An 18,154-nucleotide genomic window follows, 5' to 3' on the forward strand; every position below is an offset into this window, starting at 1 on the left:
ATAGATGAGGGGTGTAGTAGTAGTACAGGTATAGATGAGGGCTGTAGTAGTACAGGTATAGATGAGGGGTGTGGTAGTACAGGTACAGATGAGGGCTGTAGTAGTACAGGTATAGATGAGGGGTGTGGTAGTACAGGTACAGATGAGGGCTGTAGTAGTACAGGTATAGATGAGGGGTGTGGTAGTACAGGTACAGATGAGGGCTGTAGTAGTAGTACAGGTATAGATGAGGGGTGTAGTAGTAGTACAGGTATAGATGAGGGCTGTAGTAGTACAGGTATAGATGAGGGGTGTGGTAGTACAGGTACAGATGAGGGCTGTAGTAGTACAGGTATAGATGAGGGGTGTGGTAGTACAAGTACAGATGAGGGCTGTAGTAGTACAGGTATAGATGAGGGGTGTGGTAGTACAGGTACAGATGAGGGCTGTAGTAGTACAGGTATAGATGGGCAGCTAGGAAGGGATGGAGGGCGACTGGGGGTGACGGAGGGCGACTGGGGGTGACTGAAGGAGGAGTGGGGGTGATGGAGGGCGACTGGGGGTGACTGAAGGGGGAGATGGAGGGGGGCTGGGGCAGCTGGGAATGATTGGGAAAGGAGTACACATAGCCCTCCTCCCCTCACCCCGGCCACACATGCAGGTCCCGGTCTCTGCAGGAGGCTGCAGGGACTGTAGTGGTGATAGCGTCGCTGCCATTACTGGAGCTGTACAGCGGGATCAGGGGTGAAGATCCTGCTGTACAGCTCCAGTAATGGCAGCGACGCTATCACCACTACAGTCCCTGCAGCCTCCTGCAGAGACCGGGACCTGCATGTGTGGCCGGTAGGGGAACGGAACGCTATGTGTACAGCTGGGGAAGGTCGGTCGCGGCTCTGGGGGACTGCCGACCGACCTGCACCTCGCCGCACTTCCCGCCCGCCCGGCACCTCCACGCAGCGCCGCCCCCTCACTTCCCGCCGGCCGTAACCTGCACCTCATGCCCGGCCGGCACCTCCACGCAGTGCTGCCCGCCCTCCATCTCCCGCCCGGCACCTGCACCTCCCGTCCGCCCGCCCGACTGACTCTCCGCGCTTCTCTGCCCTTCTCTGCCCGCAATGATTTTTTGTGAAAATCGAATTTACGATTTTCACAAAAAATCTAATCGATTCTAACCTTCTGGGCGAATTAATCGAATTAATTCGATTAATCGCCCAGCCCTAGTTGCTATCTCTCTGGAATAATGGATAAACCTTGTCAATTTGGTGAAAAGATATGAAGGGGTGTCAGCTAAGGGAGTCAAAAGTAGAGAGGAGAAATATCACATGCTTTGGAGGAAGTGGTAAGATGTTGTTTTTTTTTCCTTTTTTTTTTTCTCTCTTTTTTCTTTTTCTCTCCCCGTGCTGGGGGGGGGGGGTGGAAGAGGGGAGGGGGGGGGGTGGAAGAGGGGGATTAATTTAGATTAGATTCAATGGTTTTTTTTGTTTTTTTTATTCTTTTGTGTTCTTTTCTTTCTTTTTTTGTTGTATATGGGTTTTGTGGATTTAAGTAGGTGTGTTTATGACGCACAGGATGTGAAAATAATGATAATTTTACTGTAATATGGAAAGGTGGGGGATATTGTATTTATGGGGGGGGGATTCTTTTTTGTAATTTTAAAAAATATTGTTAATAAAGCTTATATAAAAAAAAAAAAAGAGTTCCATAATAAATTAACCTGGTGAGTGAAATCCCAGTCCACATGGTTTTATATGATAGAAGAACGGATAAAACAATGGAAGCATTTGGTTTACCTACCCACGGGGAACGTATGCATCCATCTCCGTCTATTAGAGGTTAGCTTCATTGGCATACGTGATGGAGCAAACGGGTTGATGAGCGCTCTCTGCGGATGATACCCTCCGGGGCGGATATGCAGCATTGATTCTGCGCTCCCCACATGGAATCTACCAGGCGCACTTGAGTCTCGCTGCTGAGATTCCATCATCCTCTCTAAAAAATCTGAAGGATAAAAAGAACTGAAATATAGTGACAAATGATACAGGTTTAGTATGTCTTCTGTTTTATTCCTAATGAGTAACGTCCCCCATCCCATCTCCCACAGCAGCTAGGTAAGCACTGCCATCAGTCACAGCTAGACATTAACCTGCTGATTCCTAGTTGGCACAGGGCACTGAGGATGAAGGTATGTCTGTTACCTTCATCCTCAGCGCCGTTCCTGTACTGTTAGTTGTGCCGGGCAGGCCGCTAGGAGCACTGGGGGCGTGGCTACCGGCCCCCTCATCAATGGAGGGGGCCAACTAAGACCCTATCTCCACACAGGGGGCTGGGCTACGCCCGCCACTGGCCCATCCCCTCTAATGATCATCAATGGAAGGGGCCAGCCTGGGTCGGTGTTCGGTAGAGATGCACCCAGTGCTTCTAACCGCTTGCGTGGAAAATCCCAGCCAACCCCTTTGTTCAGAGAGAGATAAGCCACAGTGAGAGCACTCTTGATGCGGCTTACCCCTACCCTCCCCATAAACAGCACAAGAACGCTTGGCCATGCTGAACGTTCCTGTGTATGAGGAGGACAAGAGGCCGGTGGGAGATATAACTGACGACCCAACGATCATTGGGGCATCAGTTACTGCCGGTGTATGGGGGACTTTAGGTTTCAACAGACCAATCCTTTTGTTCTTGGAGAGCTGTGTAGCAGCGGCTAAACCTACATGGGCATGGTGGGATCAGGAGTCAGAGTTTTAATGGCTGTCGGCCAAATGACCCCCGCCCCTGCTCTCCCCATGCTATGGGGAGGGATAAGCCATAGCCAGACTGCTGTGGCACCAGCTTTTCCCTCTGAGAACAGCAGTGAAAATCCATCATGTCCGACCCCTATCTCCACTGAAATCAGGAGCCCCCCCCCCCCCATACAGCTTATACTCACTGCCAGGGGGAGACTTTAATATAAAAGGACCTTTACGGGATCACAGCTACTGCATGTGTATGGGCACCCAGTAAGCGTTTGTTCAGACGTCAGCTGTGTGTGAACATACCTTTATTTCTCCTTTCATTCTACATATATTATTATGTGTAATACAGCAATACACTTATTTTGTTTCAAAGCATTTAACCATTCTCGGTTGGTGGCATTATGTTTCTAATATAATACCAAAAATGGCAGCTAACCATTATAAAATGATGAAAAGCTGTAACGCTCGCCCCTTTGCTTAGTTAAGCCCTGAATGCCTGAATCACATGCAATGAGTGAGTCACGCGGAGTGGGCTGAGGGGGTGTAGGTGACAATGTAACTATGGCAATATTGCAGAAGCTCATATGACAGGAAAGTAAGCAAGGTCAGGACACACCTGCCGGTAGTATTACACGCACACAATGTGAATTCACTATCACAACCTCATAGACATTATTTCTGCAGATGATACACTCACATACTGATAATAAAAGTGCACAGAACAATGGTTTCATAACTATGTGTAATCCCACTACTACTGATGATAAACTTGCACCAGGTAAAAAGTAAGTGCTGTGATTTAAAGGGGTATTCCAACTTAAAATAACATAAGCCCTATTCAAAGGTACCATCTTAAAGGGGTATTCCACTCAAACATTTTTTATATTTTACTGCCCATGGAGAGAGACTAACAATTCCTTCCATACTTGTTAGAATCTATTCAGTCTCTTTCTCCCAGCTCTGAGCTGCTGCTTTCTGCTAAAGATACAAAAACCTGTGTGTGAGCTGTTCTCTCCATCTCCCCCTCCTCTCCCTTCCCTCACGAGATGACTGATGTAAACAAGTCCCTATCTGTAACTTTGTGTGCTTTCTTCTCCCTCCCCCCCCTCCTTCCTTCCAAGACGGCTGATGTAAACAAGTCCCTATCTGCAATTTTGCAGCTTCTTTGTAATTCTGGGAGGGTTAATCTGAGGTCAAGTTGCTGATGAACTCACTGTGATAACCCTCCCGGCATTACAAAGTTGCAAATAAGGAGCCGTCTCAGAAGGGAGGGGGTGGGGGAGATGGAGAGAAAAGCACACACAGTTTTTGTGTCTTCAGCAGAAAGCAGCAGCTCTGAACTGGGGGAAGGAGACATAATAGATAGTAACAAGTATGGAAGGAATTGTTAGTCTCACCATGGGCAGCAACATATCAAAAGTTATATTTGAGCAGAATACCCCTTTAAAAAAAACAGTAGTAGTCATTTTAGGACTATGTCTGCATATAGAAGTGTGTGTCATTTAGGCTATTTACCTCTATTACTGGTATAGCCCAGAGAGCTACTGGCTTCATACTGATGAAGATGCGGGCGAGGAATGAGCAGTATGTTGGAGATTTTGCCTAAAGAACTTTCATCTGATGTTTGGCTCCGTCCCTCTTCTGTTGGGAAAGGACGACTCTGCTGTGACGGGCTACAGGACGCATCATAAGAACAAGAGCTCTTCCGTGTCTGGGTTTCTCTGACAGGCCTGTAAAAAAGAGGGAAAAAAAAGGAATACTTGCAGAAATCATCGGAAAATGAAGGTATAGAGTCGACTAATAAAACAATGCTTCCCATTGTTCACCTGAAGGTTGTGGCACGCTGCGCTCTAGATGGACCAGGCAATCGAAACACCATCGAATCATAGGCATCATAGTCCACTTGTATGGGTAGTGTGTTCTCAGTCTCTTTGGGGCTTCCTAGTGCTTTAGAAAAAGAAGAGGTGAGATAAAAACTGGATGAATAATGTATAGACAGTCTTCAACCTGACATAACCAAAGACTGTAAAACTCTACAATTATTTTTTTATTTATTTATATTAAAGGGGTACTCCGCCCAGGAACCCTTTTTTTTTTTACAATCACCGGGGAGGGCAAGGGTGAAAACAATTAGATGTACTTACCTCCCTGGCTCCAGTGCTGCCACAATCATCCAGGGGCTCCGCTCTCTCACCGCTTCCTGGTCTGAGACAGAACGTGAGTAGTGATGTGGAAGGCCCGCTAAGCTATTCTACAGCTATAGCAGTGTCCCACCTCTGCTGCTGAATGGCTGAGCAGGCCTGAAATGTCACATCTCAAGTTCCATCTCAGACCAGGAAGAGGCTGGAGACCAGAGTAGCAGGATCTGGTGGCAACGCTGGAGTGAAAAAAGGGTCCTGAACGGAGTACCTTTAAAGGGTACTCCAGTGCTAATAAAAAAAACAGGTCCCTGAAGCTCCAGTTGGTCTTCATTTTTTTTCTTTGCTTCCTGGTTTGGGGTTTCCCATGATGCACCTTGTCTCCTGCGATGTCTAACTGACTCTGTAAAACTGGTAGATGGCTTATAGCTTGTTCAGCCAATCAGAGCTGAGCAACTGGTGTCATCTGACAAAGAGAGGCTGGCTTAACAGGGCTTAGACCTGCCTCCCTCTTGATGATGTCATTGTCACAAAATGGCTGCCACAGAGCAGCCTGGGGTCAACAGTAATTAGGTAAGAATAAGTTTACTTCACTTCCTGGTGGGAGATTGAGAGGGGAAAAGACAGGGGAGGGGGGCAGATAGGTGATTGAAGCTTATTACAAAGTTATATAACTTTGTAATGTGTTTCAATTACTGGGGAAAAGCTTTTCGCTGGAGTACCCCTTTAAAGAGCAAGGTAAAATACAGTATACAAGTAGATTATCAATGAGTATGATCATAGATGAAACGACAAACATGAAGAAAAAGCAGAATACTTTAAACATACATATAAAATCATGGTGGTGAAACCAAATAGGAACAAACATTAACGTGTAACTATTATCCAATGGAAGAACATTCATGTACCCTGTCACAATCCTATTTGTAAGTGTGAGTGACAGCTGGCTGGAGTGACCAGTTGGAAAGTGTGACCATAGGGGGAGATTTATCAAACATGGTGTAAAGTGAGACTGGCTCCGTTGCCCCTAGCAACCAATCAGATTCCACCTTTCATTTTCCAAAGAATTTGTGAGAAATGAAAAGTGGAATCTGATTGGTTGCTAGGGGCAACTGAGCCAGTTTCACTTTACACCATGTTTGATAAATCTCCCCCATAGGGTCCAAATATGGAAAAGGCCTCAAGTAAGGCTGGGTTCACACTGCGTTTATGCTATTTGTTTATTTTTCCATTGACTTCCATTATAAAAGAAAAAACGGATCATAGCCCATCAGTTTTATTTAGCGTACACGAAAAAGCCATCGCCACGTTGTCAAAGAGACCGGGACTGAGACGACCTCAGACAAAATTTCAACAACCTCCCCCAAAAAGGAGGCTATGGATTGGCATGTCCACTTCATGTGCCAAAAATCCACAGCTGCGAATTGACACTTAGGAGACATAGGGGTCAGGATACAACCCATATGGTGAAGTCTAGAATTCTTAAATGGTCACTGTGGTCCAATCATTTTGGGATTCACTAACGCGGGGAACATGTAAACATACATATGAAAAACAAAAAGAAACATGCAACACTTACAAGACTCTCTTCCAATCCTTCCCTTCTCACTGGCCACCTAAGAAATAAGGAAACAGAACTCAAGCGTCTCTCTCTCTCTCAATATATATATATATATATATATATATATATATATATATATATAGATATAGATAGATAGATATATTTGCTATATGGCAGGGGTAGGGAACCTGGGCTCTCCAGCTCTCAAAACTTTCAGCTTTGGCTGTCCAGGCATGATGGGAGTTGTAGTTTTGCCACAGCTGGAGAGCCAAGGTTCCGACCCCTGCCCTATAGCACATATATACATAAGCATGAATGTACACTGTGTTCAGAATAAGCCCTTTACCTTCCGAGCTGCCAGCTTGATGCGTGGGGTAAAGCAATTATTCATAGGTTGACTCTGAGAAGAATAGAAACTGAGAAAGAAACCAAATGTCAGAAAATGTCCCAGTGTCCGAAGAAGTTCTAATGTGAAGCCACTAGATCCCTCACCTGTGATTGATCCAGTGTGGGATGTTATAATCATCCACAAGCCGAGAGTCTCCAGTACTACTCTTATTGTGCAACTGCAATGTGAAGCATACCGGTTACACATTCTGCCAAAAACAAGGAAGTTGCCTTATAACTCAAGAAAACAAAATCTGCTTTTGTTTACCAGAAACAATGCCACGCTTGTCTATAAATGGTTTGTAAATCTCGATCTATCAAAAGGGAACACTGGCAAAATAAAAAAAACTTTTAGATTAACAGGTGTCAGATAGTAAAGTATAGTATAGATTTGTAATTTACTTTTATTTAAAAATCTCCACTCTCCAGTACTTATCAGCTGCTGTATGTCCTGCAGGTAGTGGCGTATTCTTTCCAGTCTGACACAGTGCTCTCTGCTGCCACCTTTGTCCATGTCAGGAACTGTCCAGAGCAGCAGCAAATCCCTATAGAAAACCTCTACTGTCACCACTGACTACAAGACTCTACTAGTTCTCTCTCCTCTTCCACCCTTCTCACTTTTCTTTCTTAGTTGGGCTTCGGCTCCTAATGGCAGATTTTTTAAAATTTATTATGGCCCATGTAGTTAAAGGAGAAGTCCTGCAAAATTTTTTATTAAAGTATTGTACTGCCCCCTAAAAGTTATACAAATCCCCAATATACACTTATTACGGGAAATGCTTGTAAAGTGCATTTTTCCTGCACTTACTACTGCATCAAGGCTTCACTTCCTGGATAACATGGTGATGTCACTTCCTGGATAACATGGTAATGTCACTTCCTGGATAACATGGTGATGTCACTTCCTGGATAACATGGTGACGTCACGACCCGACTCCCAGGGCTGTGTGGGCTGTGGCTGCTGGAGAGGATGATGGCAGGGGGACTCTGAGGGACACAGGGCACTGGAGGGACACCGGGCATCCCTCTGCCATCATCCTCTCCAGCAGCCACAGCCCACACAGCTCTGGGAGTCGGGTCGTGACATCACCATGTTATCCAGGAAGTGACATCACCATGTTATCCAGGAAGTGACATCACCATGTTATCAAGGAAGTGAAGCCTTGATGCAGTAGTAAGTGTCGGGAAAAAGCACTTTATAAGCATTTCTTTAATAAAAATAAACAAATAATTGTATTTTTGTCTGTGTCTCCAAAGGTGATCACTGTACCTCAATAAAAATTTTATTAAAGTCAGAATTTTATAAAAATACGGCAGCTGGTAAATACTGTAAGGCTGGGTTCACACTACGTATATTTCAGTCAGTATTGTGGTCCTCATATTGCAACCAAAACCAGGAGTGGATTAAAAAACACAGAAAGGATCTGTTCACACAATGGTGAAATTGAGTGGATGGCCGCCATATAATAGTAAATAACGGCCATTATTTCAATATAACAGACGTTTTTTTTTTAAATAACAGCAAATATTTGCCATTAAATGGCGGCCATCCACTCAATTTCAACATTGTGTGAACAGATCCTTTCTGTGTTTTCAATCCACTCCTGGTTTTGGTTGCAATATGAGGACCACAATACTGACTGAAATATACGTAGTGTGAAACCAGCCTCAGACTGTAGATTTTTTTAATAGAATTAAATTACAAATCTATATAACTTTCTGACACCAGTTGATTTGAAGAGAAATAAAAAAATCACCGGAGTCCCACTTTAAATGATTACTAGACAAGACCAACAGAATTCCTATAACATTACCTTAAAGAGCGGTACAGCATGAAGGGGCTGTTCTCCCATACACACTAGATCTACGCCAATCCCTGGAAAGATACACAGGTAAGTCATAAGTGGTGTAACATATATATGAAATATAGAGAGTGTGCGTGCGTGTGTGTGGGAGGGGGGGGGGGCGGGGATTCAGCACTTCCTGTTCTCCAACCCATCAGGTAGGAAATGGCGGCTCATTCAACCAATGGTTGAGTTGGGTCAGGACTGCGGCCGGTGATTTCATGAGTGGGCACAATGTCTGAGATCCCTTGTTTTCATAGATCTTGAACATTGTAATCTAAAATAGGTTTTTACTAGAGATGAGCGAACCTGGAGCATGCTCGAGTGGATCCGAACCCGAACGTTCGGCATTTGATTAGCGGTGGCTGCTGTTGGATAAAGCCCTAAGGCTATGTGGAAATCATGGATATAGTCATTGGCTGTATCCATGTTTTCCAGACAACCTTAGAGCTTTAATAAGTGTAGAGACAGCATCCAAAAATAGTGAAAAAAAAGTGTAGATTTATTCACCAAGCCATGCAACGTTCCGGCTGTATATCAGCCTTTCTCAAGCATAAGTGATTAGTGCCAAAGGCAGTCTTTATATACACACGTGAAGTACATACAGTGTAATCGTGTAATCAATCAATAATAAACATGATAGAAATATCCACAGCAATCAAATAACATCATAAGGGATATACAATCCATAACTCATTAATAACGTGATCCTCGTACAGAATAAACATGATTCATGTGTCATAATGTGAACATATACCACCGATGGTGAGATAAAGTTAATAGTACAGTATAAAGATAGTTAAAAACATAATTAACAGCTCTGCCACCAAACGGAGATGGCGTCCTGCATCATGTAACACAGGTCGGTACACACTGGGCATGCGTGAGCGTGTATCAGAGGAAGCGTATCGCGTCACTGCGTCCGCGCATGCGCAGTGTCACCAAACACCAAAAATCACATAACGGGCCTAAGGGTGGTGAGAGATGCCCTTGACGAGTCCGACATCACACCACATGCAGAACAATTTCTTTTAGACCTGTTAGAAATCATCTTAAGGTTACAAACCCACTTGCCAGATCTGCAGCGAGTCTCCTTGCTGCGTTTTTGCAGCGAGACTCGCTGCAGATCCCGGCCCTATACTTTCAATAGCAGAGAAACTCGCAGCAGGGATGTACATCCCTGCTGCGATTTTGTCTGCAGCCCGCCCCATTAACCCCCCAGCCGCCGGACATTATACATTACCGGGTCCCCGTTCCTGCTTGCTTCGGGGCTCCCGGTGTCTTCACGGCCCGCCCGGCCAATCAGTGCGCTGCGGCGGGGCAGCGCACTGATTGGCCGGGCGGAACGTGGTGGGAGCCGCTGAAGCAAGCAGGAGCCGGGATCAGGTAATGTATATCGCCCCCGGCCGCACGATCGCCCCCAGCCCCGCAGCCCCCGACCGCACCATCGCCCGCAGCCCCCGGCCGCACGATCGCCCCCAGCCCTGCAGCCCCCGACCTCACGATCGCCCCCAGCATCGCAGCCCCCAGCCGCACGATCGCCCCCAGCGGGCGATCGTGCAGCCAGGGGCTGCGGGGCTGGGGGCTGCGGGCGATCATGCGGCCGGGGGCTGCGGGCGATCGTGCGGCCGGGGGCTGCAGGCGATCGTGCGGCCGGGGCTGGGGGCGATCGTGCGGCCGGGGGCTGCGGGGCGATCGGGGCTGCAGGGGGGCGGGCAGGATATACATTACCAGGTCCCCGCTCCTGCTTGCTTCGGCGGCTCCCGGCACGTTCCGCCCGGCCAATCAGTGCGCTGCCCCGCCGCAGCGCACTGATTGGCCGGGCGGGCCGTGAAGACACCGGGAGCCCCGAAGCAAGCAGGAACGGGGACCCGGTAATGTATAATGTCCGGCGGCCGGGGGGTTAATGGGGCGGGCTGCAGACAAAATCGCAGCAGGGATGTACATCCCTGCTGCGAGTTTCTCTGCTATTGAAAGTATAGAGCCGGGATCTGCAGCGAGTCTCGCTGCAAAAACGCAGCAAGGAGACTCGCTGCAGATCCGGCAAGTGGGTTTGTAACCTAACAGAGAATTATTTTCTTTTTCAAGACAAGTTTTTTGTACAGAAACGGGGGACTGCCATGGGCAGCAATGTAGCACCAACCTATGCCAACATGTACATGGCATCCCTCAAACGACTGTCCATCTATGTATCCCACCACTTTGGCAAATCGCTGAGGTGGTGGAGATACATAGATGATAATTTTACGATTTGGACTGGCTCAGAGGACGAATTAGAATCATTTTTTGAATTTTTGAACACCAGTGACCCCAACATTAAAGGGGTAGTGCACCAAAAAAAAATTTCTTTCAAATCAACTGCTGCCATGAAGTGCCAGAGATTTGTAATTTACTTCTATTAAAAAATCTCAAGCCTACCAGTACTTATCAGCTTCTGTGTGTCCAGCAGGAAGTGGTGTTTTCTTTCCTGTCTGACACAGTGCTCTCTGTTGCCTCCTCTTTCCATGTCAGGAACTGTCCAGAGAAGGAGCAAATCCTCATAGAAAACATCTCCTGCTCTCCAGACTGGAAATAATACCACTTCCTGCTGGGCATACAGCAGCTGATAAGTACTGGAAGGCTTGAGATTTTTTAATAGAAGTAAATTACAAATCTCTGGCACTTCATGGCAGCAGTTGATTTGAAAGAAAAATTTTTTGGGTGCACTACCCCTTTAAGTTTAATATGGTGGCTTCTAGAGAGGGTATCCAGTTTTTGGACACTTGGGTCTATAGGGTGGAGGATAGACTATACACTGATTTGTTTGTCAAACCGACTGACCGTAATAATCTTCTTATGTTTGATAGCCATCACCCTCGCCCCATGGTCAATTCCCTTCCGTATAGCCAGTTTCTCTGTGTCTGCAGGATAGTTAAAGACCCCAACCGACTCCCCAGGAGACTTGAAGAGATGAGGAAAAAATTCACTGACCGTAGATACCCAACAAGATTGGTACATGAGCAACAAAACAAAGCGATTACTTCTACATCAACTATGACTATGACATCTACATATAAAACACCAAGGTTAGCGTTTGTGTCTACTTACACAGACATAAGCAAATTGGTATCAAGGATTATACAGAAAGAGTGGCACACAGTCAGAAGAGCATTTCCCCAGATTGAAGAATTTAATATTTGTCCTCGTATGGCTTACAGGAGACCTCCGAATCTTAGGGACACACTAGTGAAAGCGGATGTAGGACTGGGTACACAGACTGTTCAAAGTGTTATTGGGACTCAAAGTAGAGGCTGCTTTCCTTGTCTGACGTGCAGCATATGTAAACACATATGTAAGGGAAATTGTTTTGTACACCCTCAGACACAACGCACATACAGGATTAGGGACCATCTTACCTGTTTGTCAGACTATGTGATCTATGTCCTAATATGTCCATGTCAGAAACTGTATGTTGGAGAGACCACTATCAATTGCAGATCTAGAATCGCTAAGCATAGGTCCACGATGCGCACTGGCAGACTAGATCTTCCAGTATCGAAACATTTTTTGGAAATGGGACACAGAGTAGATGATCTCAGGTTCATGATACTGGAAAGAGTCCCTAAACAGAGGAGGGGTGGACATTTCGTCTTAAACAACGTGAATTAAGATGGATTTACATGTTGGATAGTCTGGCCCCATCGGGTCTCAATCTTGAATTTAGGATGTGATTACATTTCTTGTCTCTTTGCTGTTGTCCGTTTGGTATATTTACTCATTATGAGTTACGAAAAGTAGTGCCGAAATGTTAGTCAGATATTTATTTATATTTATTGATTTTGAATCTTAAAGTGACACTGTCACCCCCTTTGTTCATTTTGACATCTCTACACAGGTGTAAAGGGTAAATTTAGTGTTTTTCATATCTTATTTCATATCATATGTCATGGTGCTTGTTCAAGTAAAAAGTGTCCTTTTATCATCTGCAGATTGTATTAAGTGGGCGTGGCCTCGCGGCACTAGCGCCACATAACCCCGCCCACAACGGCACAATTGGCCCCGCCCCCTCGCCGGCCATTGGAACAGGCTGGCCGAAAGGTCTAGACTCCACCCCCTTTACGTTGGACAACCAATGGGCGTCAAGGGGGCGGGGCCGACCGTGCCGTTGTGGGCGGGGTTATGTGGCGCTAGTGACGCGAGGCCACGCCCACTTAATACAATCTGCAGTTGACAAAAGGACACTTTTTACTTGAACAAGCACCATGACATATGATATGAAATAAGATATGAAAAACACTAAATTTACCCTTTACACCTGTGTAGAGATGTCAGAATGCACTAAGGGGGTGACAGTGTCACTTTAAGCTTTTCTCTCTCTCTTTTCTACTCCGTAGATGGGATCGCAGAATCCTGAGTTTTCCAGAATCCAGCTTCAAGCCCCGGACGGTTATTTGGTGTTATCCTGCTTTTCTACATAATTCAGATGTTCTTTAAATTTTTCTTTAATTAATAAAGGTGGAGTTATTTTGGTATTTTATTTTTATTATTATTATTTTTATAAGTTTAGTGGCATCACTTTCTTTATGTTTGATATGGCTGGCTCACACTGAGGGTATTTAGGGTTCATCCACAAGGGTTCCTCTGCTATGGTCTGGGTTATAGCTCCTCCCCGTACAACTCACTTGGTGGTCCGATCAAGTTTTGGTCGATGACCGGGGTTGAGTAACATCCCTGCTGCGGTAGCCCCATGACTTTGTTGTGGGTCTCTGCATGCGATGATGTAGTTACGGGTGAGGGGCTATGCAGCGTTTGAGTGTCCGTCATTGCCTTCTCGGCAGTATGTGCTCACTAAACCAATGCCCCAGATTCAGCATGTTGCGATTTGTTCGCTTATCCCTCCATAGTGTGAAGAGTTCGTTCACACAGCGCGATATTTAGCCATGAGTCCGTTTACACGGCACGGTTCGTTATATACATTATGGGTCCGCGTTTATGGTACGCACAGTAACCCACTTACATTGTATCAGTGATGACCGATCATTTTATCTCTCCATTATAAAATCTGAGAGATTATCTTACACTCTTTGGACTTTATGTCTAGTCCTTTTGGGCAGCTTTGCCCTTTTCCAAAATGTCTTCCACCTATGGTTTGGTGACACTGCGCATGCGCATGCGCGGACGCAGTGACGCGATACGCTTCCTCTGATACACGCTCACGCATGCCCAGTGTGTACCGACCTGTGTTACATGATGCAGGACGCCATCTCCGTTTGGCGGCAGAGCTGTTAATTATGTTTTTAACTATGTTTATACTGTACTATTAACTTTAACACGTTATTAATGAGTTATGGATTGTATATCCCTTATGATGTTATTTGATTGCTGTGGATATTTCTATCATGTTTATTATTGATTGATTACACTGTATGTACTTCACGTGTGTATATAAAGACTGCCTTTGGCACTAATCACTTATGCTTGAGAAAGGCTGATATACAGCCGAAACGTTGCATGGCTTGGTGAATAAAACTACACTTTTTTTCACTATTTTTGGATGCTGTCTCTACACTTATTGAGGTTTGCTGTCGGACTTGATCCAGTCTGGTGAGGCGTGCATCCGTTACTTCTTACTTATATTGATTGACTTATCTACTGAGTGCTGTTGGACCTCTCTTACTAACCTTAGAGCTTTATCCAAGTTCTGCAGCCCCAGCTATTCAAATACCGAACGTTCGGATTCGGATCGACTCGAACCCGAACCTTGTTCGCTCATCTCTAGTTTTTACCAACCTTTATATTTAAAGTGTCCCTGTCATTATAACTTTCAAAATCTAAATCATTAGTAGATGTGATCTAAAGCAAGTTTTCAATTTACATTTATTATTTTTTAGTTATCATGGAGAACACGGCACTTCCTGTTTTCTGACAGGAAACGATCAGAAACAGGAAGCCCAGTGTATCCCAGGTCATCTGAGCGCTCACAGAGAGAAGGCAGTCATGTGATTAACAGACATACTGAGCTGTCAGAAATCCTGCCTTCAGTAGACTGGACCTGGATTTCTGGTAAGTACAGCTTTGTTTTACAGCATGATAACAACAGCAACAAAAAATAATGAATGTATATTGCAAACTAGCTTTATATCACATCTACCGTTGATTTAGATTTTAAAAGTCAAATGACAGTGACACTTTAGCCCCTTGGACGGAGCTAAAAAACTTTCAAACTTTTGTATTTTCTTCCTCCTATTTAAAAGGCAATAGCGCTTTCATCTTTCCCCTACAGTATAACAAATCGGCAAAAATCGAGCCTCCAACTGAATCACCAGGGAAGTCATTTTAAAACCATTTAAATGCTGCTGTCAGTTTTGACATCAGCATCTAAATTCTGCGGCCGTCAAGTATAGAGAGGGGTCACGTTGTGAGCCCTCTCTATACCCTTTAACAGTAAAGAGGCATACGTCTACGCCCTTTATTAATTTCAGCTGTGGAAACATTTGATATAAAACTTGTACTACAACCAGATAGACATCACCCATCCAATCACATGATTCGCTGTGTTACCATTATCAATCATGCGTTGCTTGGTAAGAATCATGAGCGACCGGTCGACTTGGAATACCCCAACACCTGGAGTGATGACCACCGACATCTGCCCTGTCCGGTCAAAGTTTCGGTTTATGTAATGCTTGTCAAACACTGGGAAATAAACAGTATAAAAGTAGTAGTCAGGTCTGAAATAAAACCTATAAAACATTCAATATCTTTATAGCTAGTTATGTTTTAAGAGAAATCCAAAGTTACCATTAAAGGACAGATTGATGGCTTCAAGATAGTTTCCTTGGTCAGATGTTGAGTTGTATCCGGGGGGAAAGAATTCTAAAAAGTACAAAAATATTTATTTATTTTTTTTCAAGATACTGTTTGAATAAAGGTTTCAGATCATATTAGTCCAGATTTATCATGGCTGCTACACCAGAACTGGGGCACACAGTAAATTCAGATGCACCATATTTATTAAATGGGTTCTCCAGCAAAAATCTTTTACTTTCAAATCAACTGGCTGCAAAAAGTTAGAAAAAAGAAAGAAAAAAATTTCCAGTCTTCCAGTACTTATCAGCTGCTGTATGTCCTGCATGAAGGGGTCTATTCTTTGCAGTCTTAGAAAGTGCTCTCTGCTGCCACCTCTGTCCCTGTCCGGAACTGCCCAGAGCAGAAGTGGTTTTCTATGGGGATTTACTGCTGCTCTGGACAGTTCCTAACATGGACAGAGTTGTCAGCAGAGAGCACAGTGTAAGACTGCAAAGAATAGACCCCTTCATGCAGGACATACAGCAGCTGATAAGTACTGGAAGACTGGACATTTTTTAATAGAAGTAAATTACAAATCTCTGGCACTTGCTGGGACCAGTTGATCTGAACGAAAAAAACTTTTTGGTGAATAACCCCTTTGAATAGCCTGATCCACTATGATAAATCTGTTGCATTTAGACAGTGCTATTGAAGGCCCCCCCCCCTATTGTATCTATACAATCAGGTACCTGCATTTTCCAGCCGCACCAGCACTGGGTACTGGATAAAAAGCTTCTTAACAGTAACTAGCAGCGAGGTCCATTCCTCTCGTCGTTCATTCTGTACCACTACCCTGAAATAACAGAGACACAAAAGGTTATTTCCAGCCATCGTATAGATGATTGACTAAAACATTCTGTTTGCAATGGGACAAAGGTACTTAAAGGGGTATTCCCACATTAATAGCATATATACTTTATTTGTGTCTCACCTTAGAGACCTGCACCAGTCTCAAGCCCTCTCCTGTTTGCTTGCGTTCACTGGAGGTTATAGGGAAGCTTAAAAGGGAACGCTAGCAATTTTTTTTTGCTGTCAGAAAGTCATATAGGTTTGCAATTTACTTCTGTTTAAAAAAAATCTCATGTCTTCCAGTATATATCAGCTGCTGTATGTCCTGCAGGAAATTATGTTTTCTTTCTAGTCTGACATAGTGCTCTCTGCTGCCACCTCTGTCCATGACAGGAACTGTCCGGAGTAGTAGAGGTTTTCTATGGGGATTTGCTACTGCTCTGCACAGTTCCTATCACGGACAGAGGTGGCAGCAGAGAGCACTGTGTCAGACTAAAAACTACTAAACTACTAAAAACGAAAAAATACTGGAAGACTGGAGATTTTTAAATATAAGCAAATTACAAATCTATATAACTTTCTGACACCAGTTGATTTGAAAGTAAATTTTTTACTGGAGTACCCCTTAAAGGTTTTCAGTAATTCTATAATATCCTAAGTGTCACTGATGTTATGGCATCAGAGACTGGCAATTGCTCTTAACACAGCAAAGGTAATTTCAAAAGGATTCACATACTTGTAAAAGTCCTCATAGAATCTGCCCTTGTGATCCTGTAAAATGGTGGCATTATTGCGATGAGCTTCCGGGAATTCATCTAAATGGGAAATATAAAATGGGAGATGTCTACATTGAAAAGGAAAATTAAGATAGAATTTTTATAATATAATACATAATAAAAACATATAAAATATAAAAATAAAATATAATGTAAAGTTGTAATGGAATGAAGACACTATTTACCCATAAACATGGTACTCTACCCTGATGAAGACGGGACGCTGCATTCATGGAAAGCAGGGATGGAAGTGTCCCTCCAGCTGTTGCAAAACTACAATTCCCATCATGCCTGGACAGCCAAAGCTTTTGGCTTTGGCTGTCCAGGTATGATGGGAATTTTATTTTTGCAACAGTTGGAGGGCCACAGGTTCTGCATCCCTGATGAAGAGTGACCACACACGCGTTACCACCTCCTAACGGATCATACAGGTAACAATGTTTCTCACAATCAGTTACTGAGATCAAGTATAGAAGATATCGTGTTCTACATACCTATGGATTTTGCATCATAAAATGTTCTAGAAAAGAGTACAACGGTAACCTCATGACTGCAGTTCTTCTCCTAGACAAACAATAAAATTATAGCTGTCAAACTGATGTAATATCCACCGAGGTCTCATAGAAAGAGAAAACATTTGCTAAATAAGGATATGGCGACTGTGGGCGGCTGCAAACAAGCGCCAATCAGTGAGATCAAGGCTCATTTTCAGTACCAAAAAACAGTGCAACAAAATTGGGTGGCCGGGCTGCATGAACGATCCTTCTATAATTCATACAGCCCTGGAAACTGACAGCACAGACATGTATATAGGGTATGTATATATCTGTGCTGTCAGTTACCAGATCACAAGCAGCAGTATATACTTACCATCAGCGCTGCTTGTGATCCGGCATCCAGGTCATTAGTCTTCCAGAATACACAAGCAGTGCATACTTACCTAGTGTGATTACCTGTGTTATCAGGCATCCCATTCTCTCTTCCTGCTCTCTGGCTGCCGGCAGTATCTTCAGGCCACCATCTTCTCCAGAATGATTGACAGCCGGAGCAGGACAAGGAAGCCAGAAAGCAGGATGCCAGATCACACAGCAGCGCAAAAGGTAAGTATACAATGCATGTGTGA

General features: G+C 44.4%; 1 protein-coding gene across 8 annotated transcripts in view; it reads right to left on the reverse strand.

Annotated features, from left to right (window-relative positions):
* Positions 1 to 18,154, reverse strand: part of DEPDC5 (DEP domain containing 5, GATOR1 subcomplex subunit) — an 84,061-nt gene that overhangs the window by 52,555 nt on the left and 13,352 nt on the right. For all 8 annotated transcript variants that reach the window (XR_011362096.1, XM_069961220.1, XM_069961217.1 and 5 more), the window contains exons 10-21: positions 17,526 to 17,595; positions 16,992 to 17,070; positions 16,156 to 16,259; positions 15,419 to 15,493; positions 15,179 to 15,313; positions 8,609 to 8,670; positions 6,900 to 6,973; positions 6,754 to 6,823; positions 6,426 to 6,462; positions 4,535 to 4,655; positions 4,224 to 4,438; positions 1,774 to 1,977 (exon numbers count right to left, since the gene is read on the reverse strand). Coding sequence is in view for 7 of the 8 variants with exons in the window: in XM_069961220.1 (XP_069817321.1) it covers positions 1,774 to 1,977; positions 4,224 to 4,438; positions 4,535 to 4,655; positions 6,426 to 6,462; positions 6,754 to 6,823; positions 6,900 to 6,973; positions 8,609 to 8,670; positions 15,179 to 15,313; positions 15,419 to 15,493; positions 16,156 to 16,259; positions 16,992 to 17,070; positions 17,526 to 17,595 (1,246 nt within the window). In the remaining variant the exon portion in view is untranslated. The remainder of the gene's footprint in view (positions 1 to 1,773; positions 1,978 to 4,223; positions 4,439 to 4,534; positions 4,656 to 6,425; positions 6,463 to 6,753; positions 6,824 to 6,899; positions 6,974 to 8,608; positions 8,671 to 15,178; positions 15,314 to 15,418; positions 15,494 to 16,155; positions 16,260 to 16,991; positions 17,071 to 17,525; positions 17,596 to 18,154) is intronic.

This window comes from Dendropsophus ebraccatus, chromosome 3, assembly GCF_027789765.1.
Source record: "Dendropsophus ebraccatus isolate aDenEbr1 chromosome 3, aDenEbr1.pat, whole genome shotgun sequence".
Lineage (NCBI taxonomy): Eukaryota > Metazoa > Chordata > Amphibia > Anura > Hylidae > Dendropsophus > Dendropsophus ebraccatus.